The sequence below is a fragment of the Vipera berus genome (assembly GCF_964194415.1).
Source record: "Vipera berus genome assembly, chromosome: 1".
In the NCBI taxonomy this organism is placed as follows: Eukaryota; Metazoa; Chordata; class Lepidosauria; order Squamata; family Viperidae; genus Vipera; species Vipera berus.
Window position 1 is genome coordinate 303,177,210 of NC_138202.1, and position 19,492 is coordinate 303,196,701.

The window sequence follows — 19,492 nt, forward strand, 5'->3', positions numbered from 1 at the left end:
AAACATTTATTTTTCATGTTTATATTTTGCAGCTTTTGTTTACCTAGTGGTTCAGTTCTATTGGCAGGAGATGAGGTAAGCAGGACACCGTGGTGTAAATTCATTTGAATCTAGATAAAATATTCCTAAATACTTATCATTTTCATATGTCTTCTCAGAAATTAAGCCATAAGGAAGTAATTCAGGAACAGAATTAGTAGTATTACATACTATGAATTATAGGCTTTTCTTGTCATAAAGACAAGAGTTTAGTCATTTAATTATTAATCATGTTCTTTAAATACATATGGCTGTGTTTCCATAATATAATATGCCAAAAAACAGAACTGTTAACAAACAGTCATGCTGCCTGTTGTTTGTTTGTTGGGGGTTTTGTTTTTGTTTTGGTGGTATTTGGCTCTGAAATTCTGCTTCTCAGGCTTATTGTGTCATCCAGATTTAAAGCAGGCAACATTTTGATTTACGAGAATCAAAGTTACGCTTTTTGGTATGAATTTGGATGACATTGAAAATTTAAAAGATTTGTAGCAATTGTAACAAAATAAGTTGACAAAGAACATGTGTTGCTTTTGGTTTATTATTCATGCCAGTGTAGCCTATATAACAATTACTATTTCTTATTAAATTGATGTTACAGTTATTAAATTTTCCTTATGGGTATATTGAAATCAGTATTTATATTTAAATTAACAATTTTAAGACAACACATATGCTTTATAATCTATTTTTGATCTTAGTTTAAAAAAAAAGATTTGTAGAAAGGGCAGGGCATTCCATGAGAGGGGTCTTTCCCAGCGTGGTGTTGCCCAAATATATTGGGGAGACAACTCAAAATTTGAGTGGGAATTCTGAAAACTCAGTCCTGAGCTGTCCAGGGGAATTAAACTGAGTAAAATTAGGAGAGGAAGGGCATATAGACAACAAAGTTAGTTGGCTTGCTCACTTTTTTCATGTCAGTAACAATCTACATAAGGACATGAAAACTATGCATTATTAAAATTTAAATTTCATCTTGTAAAATTTGTTCTTATTTGAATGATTTACAATGACTATGCATTTTGTTTGAAAATATAATCATATAGACTTACCACCACCAAGAACATGGGTAATTCTGTTTTCAATTTAGACTAGGTAATTGAATAGCAAATTAGCATATATCAAGATAGCATTGATAATGTTAGTGGTGTCATCATTGTCCAAACTTATAATTACACCAACTAATAACTGTTGATTTGATCAATACAATTAGCTTAAGTTACTCAATGACTTTTTATATGTAGTAACATTTTAAAATATCAAATACTGTAGTAACTTGCAGAAGTGAGACCAATACAATACATATATAAAATTCAATTATATTGTACTTTATGTAACAAAATGTGGAAAAGATATAACATTTACTCATAGTATACAAATAAAGATACTGTATAACATGTATGTAATAGTGTATTTTTCATTATATCCTTTCTATAACTTTAATTTTAACCAAGAAATTATTTTTATTTTAACAGGTAACTTCATTGAGGAAAATGAAACATAACCAGAGTTACTGTCGAACACCTCCCACTATTACCATTCATTTAAAGCCAAATGAATCTAAATCATATCAGCAAAAAAAGACACTTGCCCTTAAGCGCCCTAAATTTAAAGACTGCCGGGAGACCTCTGGAAAAAACATTAATCATAATATTAAGCCAAAACAGTCAAAAGGTTCATGTCTAATTATTCAGCGTCAGGAAATGACAGCTTTCTTTAAACTATTTGGTAGGGTTTTTTGTATTCACTAATAGAATTTTATATCTATGTATACACATGCACATATGCATATAGTACATAGTTTTAAAAATGCTTACATGCTATCAAGTCATTTATACACACATATGCAAACAGATATGTAATATTTCATATTTCAATAAAATGTACAAACTGTGTGTGCATGAGAGGTAACTCAGAAACTTAAACAAAAACATTAGGATTTTATCCTCATGGGAACCAAAATATAAAAATCTCCTGTGCTTACAGAATTCAATGACACTAATGACTGTTTCTTCAGCCTTCATACATGTGGAAGTTAGAAATTAGATAAGGCTCATAAAATATATTATACAGAAGTTATTGTTTTGTGTTCATATCATTTTCCCCCCTTGGTTTTGATTATCTTTAGAGACAACATCCTTTTTTCCTCAAATAGCTGGAGGCTTTATACACAAAATCAGAAATTATATATTAAAAAATACAATTTTATTGTTAAAAGGGTGATTTCAAAGAATGTGTTCTGAGATTATAATTAGTTTGTCAGTGCTGCCTTATTTTACAGATGATGATTTGATACAAGATTTCTTGTGGATGGACTGTTGCTGTAAAATTGCAGACAAGGTAGGCTTATTGCTTTTAAGTCAGTATAACTTTAAAAATCAGAGGATTTATATTCTGCTGTCATCTGTCAAACATTGTTTCATGCTAATTTCAACTTAATAATTTCAATTTAATAATTCAATTATTATTTTAAATAACATAAAATTGAAAAGATTGATTCGAAGTGATTGACTCACATAGATCAATATTTTAATAATACAAATCAACATTTTATGAATCTAAATAAAAGTAATTTATTCATGAATTACTGAGATATAAATGAGAATATGGAACTAATTCTTAATACGTACATATTGAACATTAAAATTGTGAAAAATATTTATTCAAAACCCAGCTATGGGCATTAAAATAATTTTAACTGATATTAAAATGGTGCAATGAATAAATTCATAAAATATTATTGAGAGATTTGAGTTCTGCTACATGAATCTGTTAGGGCTTAGAAAACAACTAATAATTTGAGGGCAGTGGCTGTAGGTATTATTGCCCAATACAGTATCACAGGATTATGCAGAAAGTGGCACACTGCATAGTATACTAACAATTTATGTGACAGGCTATTATGTAATTAGCAGCACTTTACTCTGCAGCATAAGGCCATTAGCTGCAATTTAGTGTGGCCCTTTTTTCTCTATATCAGTTTTACATCACTTTCTGTTTCCTAAATTTCCACTGTAACTGAAAATTACCTGATCTTTAATCTGTTGGTTAGGAGCAGGGCTTTTTTTGTCATAGAATCTCAGAATGGAGTTCCAGCATCTTTTTTGGATGGAACCTTGTAGGGTAGGCAAGGCAGGTTGTATGACATGTGTGAGTTCCGGCACCTTTTTCTTTTACAAAAAAAGCACTGGTTAGGAGCAATATATCTGGCCCTGCTTTATGTCTTATTAATGAGGTTAAGACAGTGAAAACATGAGACAAGTTTCTATGGCAGAATATGAGTGAAAAACCAATGGGGGTGTGTGTGATTTACTTGAATTTTAAAACCATTCTGTGCTTGGAAATTAATTAAAAATAATGATTTTTTTTGGTTGATAATTTTTTTCCTGTTGATTTTATCAAACGACCATTTTGTCATTTTTAGGACAAAGGAAAAAGAGGAACATTAATATTTTACTTTCTTTCAACAGTATCTTTTGGCAATGACTTTTGTTTATTTCAAGAGGGCTGGCTATAGTATAAACGAACACACCCGGCTTAATTTCTTTGTTGCTCTGTAAGTAACTCTAAACTTTATGGTTGTGATTAAAGTGCAAGAGACAGACAACATCTATCATTTGAGAGAAGAGTAGTTAGAATAAAGCCTTGCTTGCCCCAACAAATCAATATTTATATTTATAAATTTGCAATCTTTAATATTATATTTATAATATTTATATCTTGAAGCACTTTAGGACTAGTAGGCTAAGAAAAAGAGCCTTGGTGGAGCAGTGGGCTAATGCCTCCTTAAGTAACACCAGCTGCCTGCAATTAGAGCAGGTTCACATCCCACCAGGCTCAAGGTTGACTCAGCCTTCCATCCTTCCGAGGTAGGTAAAATGAGGACCCAGATTGTTGGGGGCAATAAGCTGACTTTGTAATAATGCCGCTTGGGGGGCCGAAAGCCCTAATAAGCAGGCATATACATAGAATGAAGGCTATTGCTAAGTACATTGATTTGTGCTTAGAGTGTAAGCCGCCCTGAGTCTTCGGAGAAGGGCGGGATATAAATGGGATTAAAATAAAATAAAAAAAATAAAATAAAAATAATTTGTAAAATGGTGTATAGACCCAACTAGCTCGTCAAAACTAAGTAGAAGAGGTGACTGATTTCTGCAGATTGCTAATATTTTAAGATGAAAGTTAAGAACGGAAATATTTATATTTTATGTTCATAGGAAAAAAAACCCTAAAATATATAGTGGTGCTGTGTAACCTTGTTTTGAAAAGAAACACCAAGGATTATAGAGCCCTATTTATTAATTCTTTACCAAAATGGTTACCTAACATTCAATTTCTTTTTCAATGTATATTTTTGGAGTTCTCTGTTTAAATGAGGTGCGTAAACCTTCTGCTTTGAATAGGATTCACATTTCACCTTAAATATAAGACAAAAACTTCATTCAATCTAATTTTCTAAATCTTTGGGTGACTTCTTCAGTCACTATACTAGGAAAAATTAATAAATGTTTACAATTTAAAAAGAATCTTAATGAAAATTGTTCATAATCTAAAACTAAAGTAAAGGTAAAGGTTCCCCAGCACATGCGTGCTAGTCGTTTCCAACTCTAGGGGCCAGTGCTCATCTCCGTTTCAAAGCCAAAGAGCCAGCGCTTGTCCGAGGACGTCTCCGTGGTCATGTGGCCAGCATGACTAGACTAGAGACTACTAAATCGTAGGAAAATAAGTACAACATTAAGCAATTATATATTTAAAAACCCAATATTTGGACCAAATAGTATTTTTGCTCAGTTTGCTTCAGTCTAAGTCAGGGGTGTCAAACTCAATTTCATTGAGGGCCGCATCAGCATTGTGGTTGCCCTCAAGGGACCGGGTGGGTATGGCCAGGGTGGGCGTGGCTAGACTGCATATGGTCTACTGGGTGGGCATGGCCAGCTCTACATCGTTCACATTAAGGGTGCCTATGGGGGCCTGGGCAGGAGTGGGACAGATCTGAGGGTCTCTGGCAGAAGGAGGGTCTCTGGGCCAGGGCCAAGGCAGTGGGGGCCATTCCCTCACTGTTTCCAGGATGGCTTCGCGGGCCACATGAAACCACTTTGCGGGCCGGATCCGGCCCCTGGGCCTTGTGTTTGACACGTCTGGTCTAAGTGAAAAGCTATGAAGTGAGTTTTTGGCAGTAATTATAAGCGTTCTTACGACTGCTGTTTGGTAGGCAAGACTCATGACTGTGTTATGGGATTTGCTTTACCATAATTTATTAAATACAAACAATTGCTGATGTTCATGCATGATACTAAATCAAGATATCATATAAAACTTTTAAAGTGATAATTTCCCTTTATTAAGTAACAAATCTTAATTATTAAGCCATCCAAACCTAGTTGGGCTGGAAGATTCCATGCCTATATTCCTCTGCACAATTGAATAGCACAAGGGGGTTGTATAGCCACCATAAAATGAGAAAGTTGAAGCCATCTTTAAGTTGTCCACAGTAAAGCAAACTGTTGATATGATGGCAAAACAGTGCTTTATTAACTTCAGGGGGGAAAAAATCTACACTTTTGTGGAAACTCCTGAAAATTACTGAGACGCTAAGTAAGCTTTACTCTTCTCTCTAACAGTTCAACTCCTTTAAAGAGAATGATCCAAATAACTTTATTAGACTATATTAGACATTCAGAAAAGTGTGTGTGTGTCTGTGTGTGCATACACACAATTATAAAACAAAACAGCCAAAAAAAGGGATAAAATATAAAATACAGAAGAATCAACAAATAATACAAAAATGCCTTGGACCTTATAGTTTCTAATATGTCATTTATTATAAATAAATATATTTATGGATTTATTCACTTATATATTTCTAAGTACTTACTCACTTGGCTGCAACAAATGAAGCATATCGATTCATGTCTGACCAGATGGTATCTGCCTCTACAACCATATTAATGTAATACTGTACATAGAGGGATAAGAAAACTTCATAACTGACATTATCTCTGTATGGTAAAGATGTTGAGATTATACTAACCTTATGAAAAAAAGACTATTGGTTTTTTTCCTTTCAAAGAGATGAGGTATGTGGACATGTAAGCTGTTGAAAGAATTACTGCTTTTTTTCCTTCCCAATTTAGGCTCTATTTTGGCACTGTCACTATATGTTGGCTAGTTTGTTTTTTGGCTCCGCAGTCACAATTCAGTGATAATATTTTGTCCCACTAATAGAGGGGATCAGCACATATATCATGGTCAATGCAAATTCAGTTCAGTATTGTCCATATCGCATGGGGCTGGTCAAATCCAGGAGCTTTTTTCAAGATGCAAGGCAAACTTCAACATCGTGGGGGTGCATTTTCTATTCAATCTTGTGCCTACATATTGTGTATGTCAAAATAATCTTCTACAAGTACTTTAGCAGTAGAAATAGCTGGATGTCTGGACCTCAACCTATTTTTCTCCAGGCAGGCTACATTATTTAGCATTGACAGATGGGAGTTATCAATACTCTTCAAGTTTTCTTGGAGGAGGGCATCTTTTTGTCTTACTTCTTGGGGTAGTATAAGGCACAAAACAGGTAGCCAATATGTGGGAGTACTTCAGATTGTCTACTAACAATATGCATTGACTCATGCAACTGCATCAACCTTATTTGTGTGTGGGGGGCTATTAAGCCATACTGTGGTACAATACTCTTCCGCCGAATAAACTGAGCTGAGCGCAGGATGACTGTTCATGTCTGTGACAATCCTTAAGTCAAACGTGTCCCCTGGGTGGTGTTAAAGAACAGTCACTTCAAAACAAAACATAAGCCTTGAAGATACGGCAGTCAGTTAATCCTAGTGATCTCCTGGGTATATCACATCACATCGTAATATGCTGTTGAAACAAAATCTGTGAATATACAAACAAAGACAGTTGGGAGAACATTTAAATCAAGTATGACTGCAAAAAGATGCAGCCTCTTTATTGATTCAAAGAAGTCCTTCCTGCAATTTGAGAAGCACTTATCTAAGGATTTGAACAATTCTATATAATAATGTATTGTATCAATTACAGTATATAATATAGAGTGTAAATTATATAAACTGTTTTATATTATATGCAACATTATCCTGATAAGTGAGTACAATAAGCAAAATTCTAAATTGATCAGTATTTTAAGATAACCATCAAATTTAATATTTTATAACAATTGTTTCATTGAATTTTCCCAAGTCTCTGTGTATCCATAGATAAATAAACATGTTTTATTAGGGTAAATAAAATTCAGTGCCAAGTAAACTAGCCCTATCTCCTCCTTCCCCTGCAACTGGTACTGGTCAACACTAGAGGGACAAATCTAGATATTAGTCCTTTTTATGAGGGGTGCCTAAGGGTTATACGTAAAGCTGCTGGGTGAGGTCATTAATCAGCAGGGAGTGTAGTATCATAAGTATGTTGATGATATCCAGATGTACATCTTCACTGCAGGCTGAATTAGTGATGTGCTTGAGGTGCCTGGAGATCGTGAGTGTCCGGAGGGGTTGCTGTGAGACTCTGGAAGAAGGGCTATAACAAAACCTGGAGTGGCATTTTTAAATTTATTTTTTTATTTTTAAAATAGTAACAAAAAAGAAACAAAACAAAACACAAATATTATAATGATGGGTACATTCTCAAAGGAAAAAAATGCATGAAAGATGCTTTAAAAAGGTAAAAAATACAAAAATATTTAATTTAATTTAATTTAATAATTTGATTTCTATACCGCCGTTCTCCCGAAGGACTCAGGGCGGTGAACAGGGCAATACACAATAAAAATCGAATACAAAGATTAAAAAGTCATTAAACATCATGCCCATAAAATCAATACATATTAAAGTTAAAACTAGTTTTAAAAACCCAACCCCATCCCGTCAGACCAGGCCAGCTTGTTCGAAAAAGAATGTTTTGAGATCGCGCTAGAAGGAGCGAAGGTCGGGGGCCATCCGGAGCTCAACCGGTAAGCAGTTCCAAAGGTCTGGCGCGCCCACAGAGAACGCTCTCCCCCTGGGGGTCACCAATCGGCATTCTTTGATCGGCGGCACCCTGAGGAGGCCCTCTCTGTGGGAGCGCACTGGACGGAGGGAAGTTGACGCCGGCTGCAGGTGTTGCCGTAAAAAGGAAAAAGAAACAAAATATATCATTAGAAAAGATAACAGGTAAAGATTGTATGATAAAGTGGGCTCAGAATTTTCAAGAAGTTATTACAATGGATACTTGGGAAAAGATTTGGGTGAGAAATGTAAAATTTACGCAAGCTCAAAATTTAAGAGAGAATTTTTATAAAATGTTTTATAGATGGCATTTAGATCCCAAAAAATTAGCAAGTATGTATCCGAACTACCAACCTAAATGTTGGAGGTGTGGTGGTGAAGATGCAACGTATTTTCATATATGGTGGACCTGTAAAAAGGTTAAAGCTTTTTGGATCAAAATTTGGTGGAATATGCAGAAGATATTTAAGAGAAGGATAAAGTTTTGTCTGCAATTATTCTTATTGGGTATTATTACTGACACTACTGTTGTGGACACTAAGTTGATGTTGAATTTAATTACGGCAGCAAGACTTTTAGTAGGGCAATATTGGAAGAAGGAAGAACTGCCGACTATAGAAGAATGGACTTTAAAAGTTTCCAACGTGGCGGAAATGGCAAAGATCTCAGCGTATTTGAAAGACCATTCGCAACAGAGATATATTGTGGAGTGGAAAAAATGGATTGATTACATCCAGAATAAATATGGGACTAAAAAGTTTCATTTAGCATTTGAATAAGTATTGATGTGATATTTATATTGCTTGAAGTCATTTTACAAGAGTTAAAGTGTGATAGACTTAATAATTTATTGTTGTTAGCATATGGTAGATTATGATTGTTTTTACTTTTATACCTTGTATTTAGCTCTGGGAAGTCGGGGAGGGGGGAAGGGGAGGGAGGGAGGGTTGGGGTGGGTTGGGAAGGGAAGGGATGGGTGGGTTGGGAGGGGTTTTGTTTTGTTAAAGATAAAATGTACTGAAAAACTTCAATAAAAAAAGATAACAGGTACAATTCTATATGTACTTAATGTAAATACAATTCAAGTGCGTATATATTTATTTCTTTATTTCTTATATACTTATATTATTCTTTTTAAACATACTATATTTTGTATAAAACTCCATATTCCATTATGCTTATCCATATAAAGTCCACATCTATAACCTTCTCATAGGTGACAGTGTAATTAGTTCTTCAATCCTATGAGTAAAGGGGACCATATATTTATCTTTTCAGTGCTGCAATATCAATCTTTTAGCCATAGTAAGGGCACAGCGAATTCATTTAGCTTGTTCAGTTGTCAAATTCCATGTGATAGTTATATAATTGAAGTGAATTTTACCCTTTCAAAATGTTAGCTTTTGTTACACAGTCATATTTATGTAATCCACTACTTTCTCCCAAAATCCTGAAGCCCTACTCACCATTACTCATTCCCTGGACACATCTTGATTTTACTATTGCAATGCAAGACTGCTCTTGAAGATCCCCTCTCCCCACCTGAAAGTTTAGCTGGTCCAGGATGCAGTGACAGGCGCAGTTCTGGTACTCCAAAGTTTCCCTATTTTGTGTGCACTGCAGTGGTTCCCAGTTATCTTTCAAATACAGCTCAAAGTGCTGGTTATCATCTTTAAAGCCCTGAATGGTAAATGTAATGTATTGGCCTTTTGTATATGTTGTAAGTGTTTGCTCATGTTGCACTGCTTGCTAATTGCTTGCATTCAATTGCTAAGTGCTAGTTCACATGTATGTTGCTAGCTGGCCCAGACTGGTTGTCTCCAGCCGGCTAAGTAGGTCTTTGGGCGGGAAACCTATGCTTCAAACCTATTGGTCACTGCCTATTGGCCAACCGTATAAATAGCTGCACAGCAGCTCCCTTGTTGCTTCTGTTCTGTTTGACCTTTAATAAAGCCTGTTGCTGTTTTGAATCTTCCATCTCGCTCAATGCCTGCAAGAACCAGCTACACAACAGTAAAGGCCAGGTTATTTGTGAGTCCACTTCTCCCTGAGGGTATCTGCCCATCCTACCAAATCTTAAACAGTATATGTGCTCCAGATCCCCTCTATCAAACAATGTCATCTGGCAAGACTTAGGAAGTGTTCCTTCTCTGTAGTGGTACCGGTCCTATGGATCAGTCTCTCCCCTGATATCTGAAGGCCTTCTACTCTATTTTTTTAATACAAGTTTTATTATTTTTTAAATTTTACATCCAGGTATTTATGAAGCAATATGGTAGTTGGGTAGTTAAAAGTAAACAATAGCAAATAAAATCATTTGTAGATAGCTCAAGTTACATCAACAAGAATTCCCTTAGTTATGATAACATAATCAAATTAATCAAATTAATACATTTCTAATTATGACACAATTAGAATAATTTTCAATATATTTTCACTTATACATATCCATTTCCTGTTTTTGAATTTTACCTAATTACAATAGAACATTTCAAAATAGCCTGTAATATATAGAAGAAAACTTAATTTTCGGGTAACCCCATTTCCCCCATTTCATTATATAGTAATTATCCTGTGTAAAATACATTGTTCATTTCAGTGCATTCTTATTTTATACAAGTATATTCTGTTTATTATCTTAATAGTTCACCAATTATTGAAAAAATATCTTTTGTTGTATCCTTCCAGATTCTATAATATAAATCAATTCTAATAGCTGACTTTTCTTTCCCTTAGAAGTCTAGAAGTTAAATATAAAATCAGTTTATATCTTTTAAAAGTTCCCCTTAACCCATTAAGAGAAATTTTAAGCTCTATCATTACAACAAATAGATTCTATTTATCATCTTAATAGTTCATCAATTATTAAAATATTTTTATTATATCATTCCAAATGATATAATATAATTCAAAGTTATGTTCTGATAGCTAATTTTGCTTTCCCTTAAAAATCTAAAATCTAAGTATAGAATCAGTTTATATCTTTTAAATATTCCCCTTAGCCCATTAAAAGAAATTTTAAGCTCTATCATTACAAGTCCCAACAGAAACACAAATCCATTTTTTTAAATCTAACTCGTGCCTTCTTTTTGTTCCAATCAGGCTTCCTTTAGATTTTCAAATGTGTCTCCCTTTCTTCCTACACACATTGTTTGAATCCAGGGAGACCATTCAATTGTCAGTTTTGCAAAGAAAGTGTCCCCTTTGTTAATCATTAAGATGTTGCTTTAATAGATCAATTCTCGATGTTTGGTATGGTATAATTGTCATTAGTTTAGTCTGGTCTTCTTCTTCTTCCAATTGCATCTGGCTTAGATAAGAGGGGATGACTGATGTTATAGTTATTATTTGGTTGGGTAGGTTCTCAACATACTGTATTTGAAAGCCTTTGGTATCTTCCATCTTAGTGTTGGTTTCTTTGGCTTCTATTGTTTTTTGAATTGTAGGTTTTATAGTTAAAATCGAGATTTGGGCATCAAGTTTCTCAATAGATTGTATTTGTTGTTCTTTTGTTGTTGTTAGTTGCGAAATCGTGTCCGACCCATCGCGACCCTATGGACAACGTTCCTCCAGGCCTTCCTGTCCTCTACCATCTTCTGGAGTCCATTTAAGCTCACGCCTACTGCTTCAGTGACTCCATCCAGCCACCTCATTCTCTGTCGTCCCCTTCTTCTATTGCCCTCAATCTTTCCCAGGATTAGGCTCTTCTCCAGTGAGTCCTTCCTTCTCATTAGGTGGCCAAAGTATTTGAGTTTTAGCTGTTAGTTGTTCTTTAGGGTCTCCTATTTTGATGTTAATTTCCTCTTCTTCTATTTGTTTTTGGATTGTCAATTTATCATTTAAAGTCAAAGTTTCATCTGGTAGATTTAAGCTGTCAGATTTATCTTGCAGTCTGGCTTTCATTTGCTCAGTCAGTGCCAGAGTTGTTTCCAGTATCAGTTTATAGTTAAGTGGTGGAATATAATCCTCCATTCGTGGAGGCTATTTTAATGAGAGTTAGTGAGTGTCCACCTCCACTATTCCTAGAGATTGTTTTCAGTGCCAGGTGTTCTCAATTCTTATCTTTAAAGATAGTGTCAAGACAAATCTGTGTTTCAGCCAGCTCTCATAATAAAGAAAAGGTTTACTTGCTATACCAGGTTTCGCCACAAGATGTCATCAATAGCATATAAAATAAGATGTAAAATCTTTTTCCAGACTGGTATGAGGCTTTTATCCAATTAATCAATACTTTTCTTTTCCTCTTCTTTCACAGCTTAAGCAGAAAATAGGGTAGTAGGTCCCCACAGAAATAAAAGCTTTTTAATAGCCCAGGAATTTCAAAGGTACAAATAAAGTTGCTTAATTTTTTAGCTTAGTCATTTGGTTTCTTTTAAGGCTTTAAAATTTTTGTTCCCCAAGTAAGCAGTCGCCGATCTTTCAAAAGAGGGGGAGATTTTCAAAAAGGTCCCACAGGAAAGTAGTTAGGGGAATAAGAAAGGTAAGGTCTCACCCAGATCCTCCAGATTGCTTCATTCTGCTTGATGGTGCTTTTGGCTTTCGGCAGGGAACGGCTTAATAATTGGCCATCTTAATGGCTGATCTCTTCTTCTTTGGGCCAGAGGAGCTGCTCCAGATCAAACAGAGGGCTGACGCCTTTCCGTGATCACAAGGAGGGCCTCCTCATGGTGGTCGCCCCACCAGGGTGACTTTTGACCCTTTTCAGGGTCCTCCAAGGAAGATAGATCGGACGGCGGGGAGAGGCTTCTTCTTGCACATCCACTGGTGCCACGCGTGCAACCTGGAAGCCGGCCTTCTACACTCTCTTGATCTTCCACTAGGCCATGAAGACCTCATGAAGGATCATCAGGTGCTGAGCCAGGATGTGAACTCAGCTGTGTTGGTAGTTTTTTGTTTTTTGTTTTAAATCCCATTTATATCCCACCCTTCTCCAAAGACTCAGGGCGGCTTACAATCTAAGAAGCAAAAATCAATGTGCTTAGCAATAGCCTTCATTCTATGTATATGCCTGCTTATTAGGGCTTTCGCCCCCCCCCCAGTGGCATTTTTACAAAGTCAGCTTATTGCCCCCAACAATCTGGGTCCTCATTTTACCTACCTCGGAAGGATGGAAGGCTGAGTCAACCTTGAGCCTGGTGGGACTCGAACCTGCACTAATTGCAGGCAGCTGGTGTTACTTAGGGAGGCATTAGCCCACTGCTTCACCAAGGCTGTTCTTATGGTACTTTTATGACAGTAGGATGGTCTTTAATTTTGAATTTATATTTCTAATATATTTATATTGATTTTATTGTTCCTAGACTTGAGTTATATTGTGTAAGATGACAGCCAGATAGACCTTTGAAATAAATACATACATAGAAGAAATATCAATTATGCAAAGCCAGATATTTTAACTTGATTTGCATTTAGCACTGTTTTTGTATTCTGAAACTGCAAGATTTAGACATTTCATTTCTTAAAATTCAGGTTGTCTGAATTTCTATCTAATTCTGTATTTTGGCTTCTGACTTTCTTTGCACATACAACACATGTAGCTCTGAGTTTGGTTCTATCAATATTAGGTTAAGATAAGTAAATGTCAGAAATGATAACCTATTTTCCTACTATGAAATATAAGTTAAGGGACATTTGTCCAAACTAAATTGTTTTGAGCAATCTGTAATGACATGGGGATGGGAGTAAGAAAAAAGATGGGAGACAGTAGTAAACATTTGATTAAAGTTATATTTAACTCATATACATATTATTGTAGATACCTTGCAAATACAGTTGAAGAAGACGATGAAGAGTCAAAATATGAGATTTTCCCATGGGCTTTAGGAAAAGCTTGGAGAAAACTCTTCCCAGATTTCTTGGCTTTGAGAGATGAACTGTGGAGTAAGATGGGTTATAGAGCTATAGTAAGCAGACGTTGCTGTGAAGAGGTAAGAAAAGTATGTTTCATATTATTAAGAAATAGGATAGGTAAATTATAAAAACAACTTCTGTTTTCCAATACAGCATCTTTCCTTGTTTTCAAAACTAGTAGTTATTTTTAAACACTGCCAAATTATTACTCACTTTAATTGCTAGTTTATATCATGTTTTCAAAACACTCTAATGAATAATTGATCTTCATCAAAGTGGGTGCATGTTTTAGAAAACATGATACTAGCACTTACTGGAAAATACGAAATAACCTATGAATACCGAGTACATTATATAATTAAGTTGATACGAGCTGTAAGTATTTGGGGCTTATTTTGAAGCAAACCACATAGGAGTCATGATCTCCTTCAAAACTAAATTTATATAGTTATAAATTTAAGTTGTCATACAAAAATTCTATGATCTTATTGTATCTTTAAGTCCCCTAAATGCAGCACAAACATGTCCTGGTAACCATTTTTATATAGTTGTGTAAAATGATCTGTCCTCATAAAATTGCATTTCTCTCATCAATCCATAGCTGAGGTAGCTTAAACTCCTCAATAGCTATTACACTTTTAATATAGCGTTTTCCCTTTATCTGATAGCATTTTTGCTACATATTATCTAGGATAATTCATTGACAATGTGGTTGATATAGCTGGCAGCAGCTGGGATCTGCTCATTGAGTTGTATATCTCTTCTCCTCCAGATGCTAGACACTGTTTTTGGCTGTTTTGACTTGGGTTGCAAAATTGTCTAGAACCAGGGCTTCCACAGAACTTAAGCCTATATTTTGCATTTCCAAATAACTTATCAGGTCTTAGGACCATGGTGGTTCAAGTGGTTAAAATGCTGGGTAGGAGGTTAGCAAGTCCATGTTCAAGACCCGAGAGCTGCCATGGGGTGGGGTTGAGCTCCCATCCTTAACTTCAGTTCATGCTGGGGACATGAAAGGAGCCCCCAACTGGGTGTCTCCAGGGCAATGTTGATGTCACTGGCTAAGTCTTTCCACCTGAAAGCCCCTTGGTGCTACTGACACAAGTTCAGCATCAAGTCTTAAATGGGTTTCTTATATACACAGATTTAGCATTCTTTTGAATGTTAGTACATTAATACTTTATAGCTGGGGTAGTCTATAAACCCAGTAAAACAGAGGAATGAATTGAGAGATAGATAATAAACACTCGTCTGAAAATGTGTATTTATTATTTTGATATGCCACCCATCTCACTAAAGGTTCAATTTAAAATTGGGAAAAAAAGTTCTGGGCTCTTCTAGTTGTTTGATACTGGTTCTGCTATCACTGAGTGCATTATAGGTTTTCCACTGCTCCTGCCAAAGAGGTGTTTCAAATGACTTTATTTTTTTATTGTTTCTATTACTTGGGAAGATTTGTTCGTGGTGCAAAGTGAATTGCAATTATTCTATTGTTGATTGGTTTCCAGCCAATAAGTATCTTTGTTGCTCATTCTCCCAAAACAAGGCCAACCCCTTATATGGCCTGAATATAAGATGATCTTATCATTACTATTAATTTGGCCACTCTCTACCCATCTGATCTTACTGATACCTAAGATATCTAGCTTGTAGTCATTAAAGAGCTGCAGAAGTTGAGCAGATTTTCCAAACTGGTGTAGCATTCTCACATTCCACATCCCAATTCTTGTGATGTTCTTGGCTGAGAAGATCAATTTCAACTTCTGGTACCAGACCCCATGGCCAGTTTGCTCTGGAGTTGCCATATAAGCAATATGGCTTGATCACTAAATTTTCTTGAGATTCTCCTTGCTGCATTGGTTTCTTCACCTTACAAAATATCATAGAATAGTACATTGAGTATTGACAGCCACTGGCCAACAACTTTATTGATTTTAAGAAAGCATTTGACAGTGTCCATCAAGAATCTCTCTGGCAGATCCCACATCTATACTGTGTACTGACAGTCTTCATTACTATTTTTAAAACTTATACCTACAATCAAATTGCTAAAAAATGGCCATACAGACTTCCTCAAAATTATTACCAGAATTAGACAAGGCTGTATTCTATCATTGCTCCTCTTCCTTGTGGCCCTTGACTATGTTATGCGATGAACATCACGCATTGGGAAAGACATTCATTATTCTGACCAAGACTGTCTTGGCAACCTGGATTTTGCAGATGATATTGCCCTACTTGAGGAAGCCAAGCCAAAACTACAATAAGTGATGACTGTCTTAGATGAAGAAGCAACCAAAATTGGCCTCAGGATAAGTGCCAAGAAATTTAAGATCATGTATGTGAGTTCCACCGCACAGATACAGTGAATCACATTCAGATCACAGTGACTTGAGAAAATAGAAAGGATTACCTATTTGGCTAGTATAATCGCCCAAAATGGAGATGCAGAGATGGACATCAAGTGCTGCATGGGAAAAGGAACAGCTATTTTCCAAAGGATGAATAAAATATGGTCCTCATTATCTATACCACTGAAACTTAAACTCTGTTTGCTTACCTCTATAGTGATCCTGACAACCATTTATGCCAGCAAGACTTGGAAGGCATCAGCAAGTATTAAAAAGAGACTTGATGTCTTCCAACAAAGATGCCTTTATTGACTCCTAAAGATTCCCTATTTTGATCATATTATTAATGAAAAAGTGCTCCAAAAAGTTTCTGCTGAAAACTACATAACATTGTTGCATGCAGAAGATTCCAACTTGCAGGTGATACTCTCTGCATGGAAAACAATCAAATTCCCAAGATGGCAATAATATGGACCCCCCTCCCAATGCCAAATGACCAACAGGATGTCCTTGAAACACATGGTGAAGAACATTCATGGAAAACTTATAAAAATCACATGGGAAGATGCTGAAGTACTTGCCCAAGACCAAAAATGCTGGAGATCCCTTGCTTCCCAATATGCTACATAGCACAGGAGGATCTAATGCTTAAAAAAATTACTTAGGAAATGTGCTATTTTGCCTACAGGTAATCCTTGAGTTATGAATGTAATAGAGCCTGCCAATTACATTCATAACCTGAGGATTTGTTAATTGGATCACGTTAAATGAATGTGATACCTCCCTGCTTTCCCCAATGCATTCGTTAATGAAATGTGCAGGTCGTTAAGTGCACATGAAGTATCTCAGGGTAGAGACCATTTGGGGCCTAGTGCTGGAACAGGCCACCTACTTCCAACCACTCAAGGCCTCCACCTACCAAGATATCTCATGCTCTGCTTACAGTCCTTTGGGGTACCCATAATTGCTTCACACACCCCCACCCTGATTTTGCCCTACCAGGTCACAGGCACTGGGCCTGCTTTGCGAGCCCATCAGTTTCCACTTGCTCCACCCCACCTTGTTACCGATCGATCAATTACCTTTTGAAGATCCCCAGAGTCCCAGAACAGGCTGACCCATGTGGCAGGAAAGTGGCCATCTTTTACTCAGACGCTGGCAAAACTGTCACAGATAGAGGCATGGAATGAAGCTGTCAGGAATGTCCTCAGTGCTCCATGCAATCTCTCTTTTGCATTTTTGACCTTTTATATCAGCTTTTTCCGAACACAGTTGTAGCATTCATTTGAAAGTGGTTCCTGCTTTTTCCCTTTATCTTGCTCTATACCTATTAGACCAACTTTGCTAATAAATAGCGGAATTTTTGGCTGTTTTATAATTATCTTCTTTTTAATTAAAAAATTGTATTTGCCCATTAGCTTTTATAATTTTTGTGCACTGTTTGTTATATGATAGTTCTGATACAGTCCTTTCTGAGATAAGAGTCTTTGATACAGGTAATGGCAATTGCTTCAACACATTATGTATGGCAGCGAGAACGCTCTCTTTACCATAGTGGAGCTATAAGAAACAGTTGCAGAAACAAAGTACAATTGCCTCGAGGACCCAATGCCACACCTGTAGACTGTGAACTTTGTGGGAAAAAAACACAATATATAAGGCTGGGATTATCATCTTCTTCCTCCACTGAAACTCTGGAAATGATGGAGCAACACATCGCTCCTGCATTGCTTGATCCAACAGATAAAATGCTCTTTGAGCCATCATATCATTGTCACTCCCAAGGTAGGTTAAGTGTCCCTAGAAATAAAATTATACTGTAATGCTTAAACTTCTAGTCTAACTATAGCCAAGAAATCAAAAGGGCTGTATGTTTAGAGTTCAGATATATCATATGTCTCTCTGGCTGGGAATGTTTTGTCTCTACATGAAAACTATAGACTGGGGTTAAACTTAAAATACTGTGAATCTTCTGAGGCTATAGTCACAATAACCAATGATGGAAATTCCATTCTGATAAACAAAATTAGTTTATACTTAATATTCAGAGTATAGTCCTGTGTGTATTAAAAGTATAAAGGAGCACCACAGCAGCAGCCAAAGCTGCATATTTAGCATGATACAAAAAGGTTTTGTTTGAAGCCCAATAGATAAATTACTGTTATATTCATTGCCCTAAATTCTATACAAGCCACACTTTATATAATCTTATTGCACAAGGAGATTGTTGTGTTCACTTCATCTTTGATTGAATTAGGTTTCTGCCAATTTTTTCTTCATATATGTTTTATATTGTTTCTGCAATTGAAAATTATGATCACACATACAAGTGTCTCATTTAAATTGTGTTTACATACCGTAATTTTACCTATACTTAATTCTCTTTCAAGAAGGCTAATTTTAGTAGAAAAATAAATCTAGTTTATTCATTTTCAAAACCATGAATAAATTTCCATGCAAGTGGCATTACATTAATTTTGAATAATAGTACAATATTTCTTAATAAAGATAGAATAACAGACCTAAGGATGACAAAGTGTATAACTGGTACCAATAACAGTGAATGTAATAATGAGATGGATTGTGAAAAGTATATTGTTCTGGATATTTTCTGCTAAATTCATTAACTTATCTTCTGAAATTTATTTACATATTAAACCATGGAATCCTTATGCTGGGGACATTGAAAATATTGAAGTTACTTTGATTTAGGCATGATTATTTTTAGTAAGCAATCTACAGTCATTCTTTCTGATTACTCCATAAAATCTTACTGATAGTTTTCGTACCAAACAAAAATATCAACATTGATACAGCTGTAAAAAAAAGTTACACAAAGGCCTTTTATCTGTGGTGTTTTAGTATGTACTGCTATCCAAGAATTGGTAATGAAAGAACATCTAATGCACCAAGAACATTAAAGTTAATGAGCTAAAGGAAAGAACAATAGAAAATATTTAAGCAATGTATATAGTTCCCTGGAAAGCCTTTTTACAATTTTACTTTGCTAGCTGGTTTTTTCCTTCTATTATTCCTATTGATGTACTGTAATCTGTTCTGAATTATACAAAAGCATTCTTGTTTATCAATAATGACACTCTTAAGTTCCCAAATACTTCCATGTTTTTGACAGATGAACTGCCAAGTAATGGGGAAAAAAGGAGTCGAGATAAATCCATGGACTGGTTTACTGGAAATGAAGAATAACAAAACTTAACAAGTTTCAAAATGAATAGGAAA

At 35.5% G+C, this 19,492-nt stretch overlaps 1 protein-coding gene across 1 annotated transcript; it reads left to right on the plus strand.

Annotated features, from left to right (window-relative positions):
* Nucleotides 1-1,517: 1,517 nt before the first annotated feature.
* Nucleotides 1,518-19,459, plus strand: SPDYA (speedy/RINGO cell cycle regulator family member A; the record flags this gene model as incomplete). Its single annotated transcript, XM_081312691.1, has 6 exons — nucleotides 1,518-1,764; nucleotides 2,318-2,376; nucleotides 3,507-3,592; nucleotides 13,807-13,978; nucleotides 17,749-18,037; nucleotides 19,386-19,459. Exons 1-6 carry the CDS (start codon nucleotides 1,530-1,532, stop codon nucleotides 19,457-19,459), a joined length of 915 nt encoding a protein of 304 aa, XP_081168817.1. The 5' UTR covers nucleotides 1,518-1,529.
* Nucleotides 19,460-19,492: the final 33 nt, after the last annotated feature.